This window comes from Lycium ferocissimum, chromosome 5 (genome assembly GCF_029784015.1).
Source record: "Lycium ferocissimum isolate CSIRO_LF1 chromosome 5, AGI_CSIRO_Lferr_CH_V1, whole genome shotgun sequence".
Classification (NCBI taxonomy): Eukaryota; Viridiplantae; Streptophyta; class Magnoliopsida; order Solanales; family Solanaceae; genus Lycium; species Lycium ferocissimum.
Window position 1 is genome coordinate 61081868 of NC_081346.1, and position 9874 is coordinate 61091741.

General features: G+C 31.8%; 1 protein-coding gene across 2 annotated transcripts; it reads right to left on the minus strand.

Moving 5' to 3' along the window:
- Nucleotides 1-961: 961 nt before the first annotated feature.
- Nucleotides 962-6335, minus strand: LOC132057000 (auxin transporter-like protein 4). 2 transcript variants are annotated; one of them, XM_059449425.1, is made up of 8 exons: nucleotides 5904-6335; nucleotides 5383-5583; nucleotides 5003-5188; nucleotides 4747-4859; nucleotides 4367-4550; nucleotides 4161-4258; nucleotides 2426-2891; nucleotides 962-1525 (listed from the first exon to the last, which is right to left on the minus strand). In XM_059449425.1, exons 2-8 carry the CDS (start codon nucleotides 5572-5574, stop codon nucleotides 1292-1294), a joined length of 1473 nt encoding a protein of 490 aa, XP_059305408.1. In that variant the 5' UTR covers nucleotides 5575-5583; nucleotides 5904-6335; the 3' UTR covers nucleotides 962-1291. The 2 variants fall into 2 exon arrangements, with proteins under 2 accessions (XP_059305408.1, XP_059305409.1); XM_059449426.1 differs by having other exon boundaries at nucleotides 5383-5592.
- Between the last annotated feature and the right edge of the window lie 3539 nt (nucleotides 6336-9874).

The window sequence follows — 9874 nt, forward strand, 5'->3', positions numbered from 1 at the left end:
TAGAGTCAAAAGGTCTTCAATCTAATTCAGGTTCATTCAACACTTAATTAAACAAAAGAAAAATTAAATAATACAAAAATGAAGTAGAGACTTTAAAGTGGGAGGTTCATGCATGTTCAAGATTTTGATAAGCATGTGAGAGAATATGTAGGAGGAAAGAGTGGCACATGACAAGGTTTTAGCAACCAAACGTGCATTCCATGTGAGAGGAAAACTTTGGGTCCAAGACCCACTCCTCTAAAGAGGAATCTCAAGTCAAAAGGATCACATATGAAACTTGGTTATTCTTGTGTTCTAACCGTAAAAGATATTTACACAATCAGATCAGTTATTAATATACTTAGATATATCCTAATGATAAATATTAGTAATTAGTAATTTGATAAAATGATAGGTAGGCTCCTAGCTAAAGGTAACTTGTCTTGCCCCGAAAGTGAGAAGATCTAGTTGAGAACAAAGTGGTGAATGGGTGTATAACGCGTAGAAATGAGCGGGAATGGAAATCTACCAAATAGTAATATATATATATATATATATATATATATATATATATATAATTTACCTAGCCAAATCCTGAATATAGTTAGATGTTACCAAATATATAATTATACCTAATTCGATAGAATTATTTGATCTTAAAAGGAATCTTCTATATTTTTTAACATGATGGGTTTTAACATGTTAAAAAAAAAAAAAGTATCAATCAAGTGAAAAATCTACACACCTATCGGTATACAAAACTTAAATCCTTCTTTGCTATTGGAACTATGACGATTTATAGAACAAAACCTTCATAGTTATGTTTGTGAGATTACTAGAATTGAAAGTGTGACCTCTTGATCATTGGACTGTCGTTTGAGCCATTAAGATACTTGTATTGGATCATGGCCGTGTTGGCAATTCTTTAAACTCGTAAAAGAGATTAATTATATACTCCGGAAACATGACAAGTAATAATGACACAAAACAACTATATAAAATCCTCTTTTTATAACAACAATCATTTACTACTCCACCAAGAGTGGGGAAGAAAGAACTTTTAAAAACTAACACAACTTGATTTAATTAGCCTATGCTTTTGATAGCAAAGGATTCATCACAATTCAACACACTATTATATCTAATGTTGTAAGAAAAAATTGAAACTTAAGGGGAAAAAATGAAAATTTTGGCACACACACCACATGTAAGGGAAGTATTACTACAACCCCATGTATATAATACAAGATAGTCTAGGTTGAAATTTTCCGACATCCTTTGGCGTCGATCGAGGCGGATCTAGGTCAGCTTCTCAGTGGTGGACAGGTGCCGGATGTGGTGATAGACTCGCCGGAGGAAGTGAAGGTTTGCATTGATAACACTTAGCGAAAAGGCCAAACGTATCGACTTGTCTGACGAAATTGGTCATGCTAGCCCAACCTCCGAACCCGAATCCAACAATAAAAACCCAAACCACTATAAAGATATTAATGACATACATAACAGTCCAACTTGGCATGAAAAAAGGTGGTTTCTCTGCTGCATTCTGCAAGTTCAAAATCAAAATGTAACCTTAATTTAGAAAAATGCTCCAATTTGATGAACACAAATACAGCATAATTTTGGGGAAGAAGTGAGTACGTAGCTAGGGACCAACATTGTAAGAAAATGTTGAATTCATAGGGAAGTATAGTAAATATGTCAAACTCAAGGGGGCATAAGGTTGTCAGTCAACTAGTAGCCAGCTCATCTCAGGCATAATACAACAGGGAGACTGTATCTTATAACTAAATGAAATGGACTTTCCACCTATATCTTCTTCCCTACCATATATTTCCAAATCCAAGCCATTAATGCATTTGTTGTACCTTTGTGTCCTCCCTTCTCTCTCCCCCACCATTGTACTTTAGATAAGAGTTTTAATAATGCAAACTAACGGTGTGAAAATTATTGACATGATCGAATGACTCATAAGGTACTTATAGATAAATCCCTATGATCAACATTAATCGTATAACACAATAAAAATAGTACTCCTAGTAATTAACGCACTATTACAATTAAAATATACAGATAGTTCAAAACATTGTGTGTATAGTCAGTGTATACAACTTAAATCATTTACATTATTATAATTGGACGATAAGGTAAAAAGAGTCAACAAAGGGAATATGTCTCATAAGTTTGTTAAACAACCCCGTGAATTTTTTGGTCAATCTATCATCTATGTATAAAATGCCATTGCACAGCAAAGGTTTAATATAATATGTTTGGACATAATTATTTCTAATTACCTTATCACAAAAGTTCTTTTCACCCCTTATTTTCACTTAGAAGACGTTCATTAACTCATAATTTCGAGTATTAATTTATGATGAATCCTCGTAACATAGAAATAACAGACATACACAAAGTACAATAGGGAGGTAGAGAAATAAATGCGTACCTGACGAGCGGAGGATTTCCGATAAGTGAGCATATGGGCAGCAGCTGGTATGATGTAGACTGTGAAACTAACCAAAAGAGCCCCAACTGCAGAGTTGATAGGTCCAAAAAATGGGAAAATAATAGCCAAGAACCATATTGGTATAACCACAGGCAATCTAGCAAGTGCCCTTAAACATATGCTTTTTGTGTCATGCATCCCTATAACTTTCTCCCACACAAAGTACAATGGAGTACAAGCGAATCCGAACGTGATGAACTGGTGAATCAACATCAAGATCACAGCAGCATCGCGCCACCCGTTTTTGGGAAGAAGTGAGAACGCGTTACTATGGTTTAAAAGTTGATCTCCGAATGCCCAGTAAACTGCTGAAGCTGATGGTAGTGTTAGGGTGAAAACATACAATGTGGCTATTAAGTATATGTACTTGAACTTCTGTGGTTTCCACATTGCATGCATAATTTCCCTGAATTACATTTAAACAAAAAAATTGAGTTAATTAGCTAATCATCACTACTAAGAAACAACAAATTTCTCCACTAATCCTATTTAGCGACGGATTATAAAAAATAAAATAAAAATTAGTTACGAGCTATTTAGCGACAGATAAATGACACAGTTCGTCGCAAATTTCAATTTTTTTTTTTGCAGTGCTGCATTAAAGTAAATATATCATAAATATGAGAATGATTAAACACACACAGAGTACTATAAACAAATATTTGCACTATCAATATAATTTGACATATTGTGCCAGACAGCTAGGTAACGTGCCTTATTTTCAAGTTATATCACACTTATTATGAACAGTTGCATCTAGTTATATATGTTTTAAATGATGTGTACGAACTCCTTTACATTCATATATAAGTTAATAAATAAAGTGAAATAAGAATATGGAATCTAATCATATGCCATAATTACAGAAGACATATAAAGTAGTATAGTACTTCGACAATATGGGGCATTGGATTCTTTAAATAAAAATTCAAAGCTGTATATGTAATGAAGTACTCTTAATGGGACGCATTTAATGACTAAACAACTCTTTGGCTTGCTAGTTCCCATGTGCTAAGAACGTGCCAAGATACGACGATAAGCTCATAGGCAATAATATGGGAATAGTGGAGAAATTAAAGTTATATTTAAGTGGGAATAAAAGTGAGAAAATTTTGTAGTACTACTGAAATGGAGGTCCTTTTTTCACTGTTGGTTTTTTCATGTGAAGGGAAAATGGAATGGGGTAATATACTGTTGCTTTCCCAGCCCACAAAATTAAAAGAAAAGGTTATTTTCTCATGATTTTGTCGGTATTTACAAAAATCGAGGTAGGAGGCAAAAGCTGCAAAGAGAAACCGTGTAGAAACAAATAGCAGATAAAAGGAAGAAGTAATATATTGATAAAAATGATTACATAATACTATTCATATATAATACTCCCTCTGTTTCAATTTATTTGAACCTATTTTTTTTTTAGTTCATGTTAAAATGAATGACCTCTTTCCTAATTTGGAAACAAATTCACTTTATGAATGATTTACAATCACACAAATTTTCAAGGCTTATTTTGAATCACAAGTTTTAAAAGTTTTTCCTCTTTTTTAAATGTTGTGTCTAGTCAAATGGATTCATATAAATCGAAACAGAGGGAGGATAAAATAAATTGCAACAGATATGTAGCATATTTGTATTTAAAGTTTAGAAGAAAGATCAGGTAAAAAAAGAAAGAACTTACACAGTAACAGCATGTCCACCAAAGGTGTAAAGAATATTGGTAGCACCAGTGAAATACAACACCACCTTATGTGGAGCAGTGTGTTGAACATTTTCTACCTATACATACAAAAATAACTTTTACTAATTGATACCCAAAAAATTAAATTGAAAAGTAAAATTTAACTAAATGACAATTTTGTCATAAATTTATTTTTGATTATTTACCTGGCCATGAACAAGAGCTGCAACAGTTAAGTACCATGCAGTATAAGTGGTCATTCCAAGTCCAAGGAAAGACCAAATCCTATAGTTGTGGAAAGAAGGAATGAAAACAGTAGTAGCACAACAAGCTCCAAATATGTAAGTCCATGTCCTCTTGTCCAAATGATCATTGATGTAATATATGTTACTGTTCCAAATCCAAAAAAAAAAGGAAACCATCAAGATCAAGTTTTTAACCAAATCCTACTTCAAGTTAAATTTCGAAAGTCAAACCAGTTTTTCGGACTCTCGAAATCCGAACTGTGTTGCGTATATTGGCACAAAGGGAGTACTTTTTAAAATGAAGGGGAATGATTTTCATGGCTAAAAAGTGAAGTCCATACCTTGCACAAGCAATTAGTTGTATGACAGATCCAAACAGAAGGAAAGTACAGTTAAAGGCAAGGCCTGCTGCTTTCCAGTATGGTCCCAATAGTCCATCAAGCACTTCAAACCACTGCCATTTTGTAGTGATCACAAGAAACGAATTTTAGAATAAAAAGGGTGCAAAAAGGGGAATTTAGAGAAGGGTCAGACCACATTTGAGTCTATTGTACAACGAATTTTGGAAAAAAAAAAATATTGAAAAACATTACAAACCTGAATGACATGATTTTTGAAGCTAACACCTTCTTTTTCTTTTCTTGCTCTATATTCAACATAGAGAACACTAATGAGGTATGCAGTCCAGCTACCAACAAGACCATAGAAGATTTGTAGCACTATGCCTGATACCATACCAAGTTGAGAAAAAGAGTATGGTAATGTCAATAGCACTTGTGCGACCTGTAAAATAAATTCATCAAAATGGTCAACAAAACAAGAAATTTCTTTATGATGAGACGGTAAGCTAATAGTTATTATCTCAAGAAGTCGCATTTCAATTCCTTCCACAAGAAACTGACTATGACTTTCTGAGATAATAACGATTAGTGGAGTGACCATCTGAAATGATTTTTTTTTTTTTTAAAGTTTCATACTTGATTAGAAGCACAACTGAACCAAGCATCCCAAGCAGAGCCTCCATGCCAGAGGAAACTCTTGACATTGAAAAGTGACTGATCTTCTCCATCTAATTTCTCAACTTCTTCTTTGCTACTGCCAATACCATCATGTTCACTTTCATTGAAGTTTGGGACAATTGCTTCCTCTGCTTGCTTCCCACTCAACATTATCAATTTCTGGCAGATCTCATCAACAAAAAAGACACAAAATGAGACAAAAGATAGAATACACACACGAGTCCCCCTTAATGCTGAAAAACTCCCAATTGATTTCTCGTATGGTCACTCAACTAATAATTATTATTTCAGAACGTCACTTAAAAAATTGATATCAAAATAACAATTAGTTGAGTAACTATTGAAAATTCAACTTGAAAACTCCCCTCTTCCACATCCCCAGTTTCCCAAGAAAACAAAAACCAAGAATTCCCTAGATCCAAAAAAACCACCCCATCAACCAAAAAAAAAAAAAACACCCATTTTTCCCATTTTCTTACCTTGTTGTAGTACTAAGATGTCTCTTTCTTGTAAACCAGATCTCTGCAATAAAGAAGAAGTATACACTCCTCTTGTAATTGAACTATTCCTTTTGTTCACTTAAGCAGCAACCGCCCCAATTTATTTATAGTCAAAAAAGGAAAGAAGGAACTTGAACTAAGTTTGCAGCTTTTAAAAAAAAAAAAAACCAACTTTTCAAGAATCAAGTGAATAAATGTGCAGCTCAGAATTAATTGCAAAGATCACAAAATCTTCTGAAAACAACAACCAATTCACTTAAATGTTGGTCAATTTATACAGGCTAAGGAAACCTCAAAAGTAGCAAAAAAACAGAGCTTTTTTTTTTGCTACTATAGAAGTATAGAAGAAGAAAGAAAGAAAGGAAGTGATATAAAGTAGTACACAACACTGTTACAGTAATATAGCACCTAATCTAAGCTAAGCTCATTGGTTGGCATAGGTAGTATGGTATATATATTAATTGCATGTGTGTAATAAATTAAATTTTTTTCCTTTTTTTCTTTCTTTTTGGTTTTGGAAATTCTTTAAATTATTTTCTTTTATGTATTTTCATCAGTGTAATCCACTCATGATAAAGAAACCTGAGCGTTTATGGTGACAGAGACTTAATTCCCAATTTTTATCATCAGTTGAAACTAAAATACTGCCAAACTAAAACAGTTCAAAATCAATTACTAACTTATATACATTATTGAGAATTATGGTGTTATAAACACGATTTCTTTATCTCTAAGCAGAGGTTTTAAATTCGATTCTGTACACGAAAAATAGTCTTGGTAGAAAGTATTTCTCTTTTTAATTAGCCTTACATATACGAATCGAATTAGTCAGGCTCCAAAACTTATAGTAAATATCAGTGGAGAACCAAAAAAAAAGTTAAGTTAATATACTCATATTGTATAACTTAACCTATTACAGCAGGTAACCTCTATTCAATTTAAGTTACTACTATTTTATTTAATTGTAGATTAGTTGTTTCTATCTTTTAAGTGACATGATAGGGTACACTACTAAAAAAATTACTATTTTTCCACTGAAAAATTTTCAGTCGCTATTTTCTACTAAATATCAGTGGGAAAAATCTAAATAGTAGAGTTTTCACACGAAAAAATTAGAAAGTTTTTCAGCGTTTCAATGGGAATCTATTTCTCACCATGTATTTTCCCAATGTGATTGTTCGTTGAGAAAATCATATTTTATAGCACAAATTTCCCACCGGATGTCTGTGGAAAAAACCTCTTTTCTATTAGTGGTAAGTTTTTTTATATATATGGTCGATGTAATGAAATTACTTTATGAAAACTCATTTATTTGGATAATAAAAACAAATTTAGTACTTAGAATGATAATGTGTCTTACGTCTCAATTGCTTGTTTTGGGGGTGTTTGGTAAAATAAAGTTTTTCGTCGAAGCAATAATCATTCTATGTTTGACTGTCATTTTCCCCTGTGCATGTGATATGGTATTTTTAAATACAAAGAAGATTCCAAAATTAAAGAACTTTTATGTAATTCTTTTTTAAGATACAAACGTCACGTACAAGACCTGCATTCCTTTTTTTTCTCTATTAACGGTACTTAAATCCATGTTCAAACACTCAATACTTAAATTAAAAATTGACGAATAAAACATGAATATTATAGTGAACAAGAAGAAAAAACTTCAAATAAAATCACAAGTTTGAGTTAAAAAAAAACTACGTCCAATATCTATGTTATAAAACATGTCAGCTATCTTTATCTGATGTTTAATTGTCACATTAACTTATAATGATAATCATCAGCTATGCAGTGACGGAGTAAGAATTTTCACACGAGGTTCGAAAAATAAAAATGTAGCTCCTGAGATTTGAACTTGGAACCTCAAAATGAATATCGAACCCCCTAAACCTCTAAGCCAACCTCTAGTCTTGTCTTCATGAGATTCAAAATCTATATATATACATAAAAAAAAATAAAAAATTACCTTATATATACAATATAATTTTTTGCCGAGGGGGTTCGGATAAACACCCTCCCCTCCCCTAGATCCGCCCATGGATCTATGTGCTAATACTTAAAATCTTTGTCCAAAATTAGTATGACTTCAAAATTTTAGAACTTTGAATCAATTTAAGTTAGTATCATTTAGAGATCTAGTCATTCAAATATATTTCAGATGAAATTCATCTTTTTTCTATTTTCCGATTCAATTATAATTTTCAGGTATCACGTGTTTATACCTTCATTCGACATACGTTATCCTTAAGTTAAGGGTCATAATTTTTCTTTTTGGTTGAATAAGGGTCATAATTTTAGTGTGAAACAAACGTTCAAAGGTCACCAAATGTTGATCTTGAATTTTCTCGTTCTTGTAGCAGAAAGTAGTGGGAGAAAGATTATTTTTTAATATGTCAATTGGCAAACTTCTATCAATATTTTGTACTGGTTGATATATGATAAATAACAATTTATACTTACTTCAAAGTAGAATATGAATTAATGAGACTGTTGTGAGTCTTGTGACTAACACGCAAAGGCGCGTTTTGTTAGTTTGTACTCAAAGAGGAACCAGTAATAGTATAGTTTAAGTGGGCCTTAGCACTTAGCTGTAAAGCCCAATATTTACTTCTACTATATTGAGCAAAATAGCTAAACAGCCTATTTTAATACCCATTACGAGTATTAAATATTAGTCATTATTTCAAATTTATTAATGTTTACTCATTCTTTTGACATAAATATCTTTTTAGATAAAAATATGCCCAATTTATACAAAGAACGCCTCTAACAAATGCTACTGGAATTCGAAGAATCTATATATAATATAAAGCTAGGCATAGATAAGGTGATATGGCACCTCTCTATGACCTAAAATAACATTTATCTTTTTTCTCCTTTTTTTGGACTTTTATCTCATTTTAATGTGTTATATATTAAAAAATAAATCAAAAGCTACTCTCTTAATTGCAGCTCTTAATTTCTTAATTAATTACACCTTTCCCCATCGACCCTGTATAACGTTTCAAAAAGAAATCTTTGCATCTAATTAAATGAGAAATGATGGGTGAATGGTGATATGACTTATTGTTTCATTTGCTGTGGAATTGGTATACATGGCAGAATTGTTATATGGCTGCAACATGTAGCTCAAGCACAATATTTTTTTTTTCTTCATATATGCCCCACCATGCACGGCTAAGCAAATGGAGGAGAAAAGGTTTATCTTCTTCTCCTCAATTAGTTTTTGCAATGGATGAAGTCCAGTTCTGGATATATATATTTATGCTACAGGATGAATTTATTTGTAGACTATCTTATCATTTTTTTTAATGTGTGTAACCTATGCAAATAAATTGAGATCCTGAAGAAGAGGTACAAAATTAGGTGATAGCATCCTAAATTTAGGCTTAATAAGGAACTTTTGCTTTGATAGACATGACTTATAATGAGGATCATAGGCCAATTTTTCTCCTGCTGTGATGGATTTATTCCTTTCACATGTTAACCAGGATTTTTCATCATTGAAGGATAGAAATTAAAATATATGATATAGCTTTAACTAATATGCAACAACTAAAATTTCATATTATAATGTTTACTTCTTTATGTCTCATTTTGTTTGTTAGTTGCATTTGTTTTAGAGAGAGTATGAAAGAATAGTTTTTTTTTTTTTTTTTTTTTTTAAAATAACTCTCTTAAAACGTTTCTCTTTTTTCTCTTTTTTCTCTTTTTAATTGATAATTTTTGAAGAATTTGGCAAATAGACTAAAGCACAAGTAAATGACAAGGAGGAGTTTTTGATTTTTTTTTTTTCCATTGGCCTAATTTATAATTTTAATGGTGGCAGGTAATGTTTCTAAAGTGTACAAGAAATTTCTTCTGTTTTATTCAATAGTCTTTTTTATTTATAATAAGTATGAAGTAAATTTAATTTCCGTCTACACTAAGGTACCTCACATTCAGTAGAA

What these genes read in the sequence shown, in the direction of transcription:
- LOC132057000 (XM_059449425.1), bottom strand. Translation starts at nt 5,574, where the DNA reads ATGTTGAGTGGGAAGCAAGCAGAGGAAGCAATTGTCCCAAACTTCAAT. An exon ending in GGTGGACATGCTGTTACTGT is followed by an intron (nt 2,892 to 4,160) that starts GTAAGTTCTTTC and finishes AATGTAATTCAG; the next exon opens with GGAAATTATGCATGCAATGT. An exon ending in GGAAATCCTCCGCTCGTCAG is followed by an intron (nt 1,526 to 2,425) that starts GTACGCATTTAT and finishes TTGAACTTGCAG; the next exon opens with AATGCAGCAGAGAAACCACC.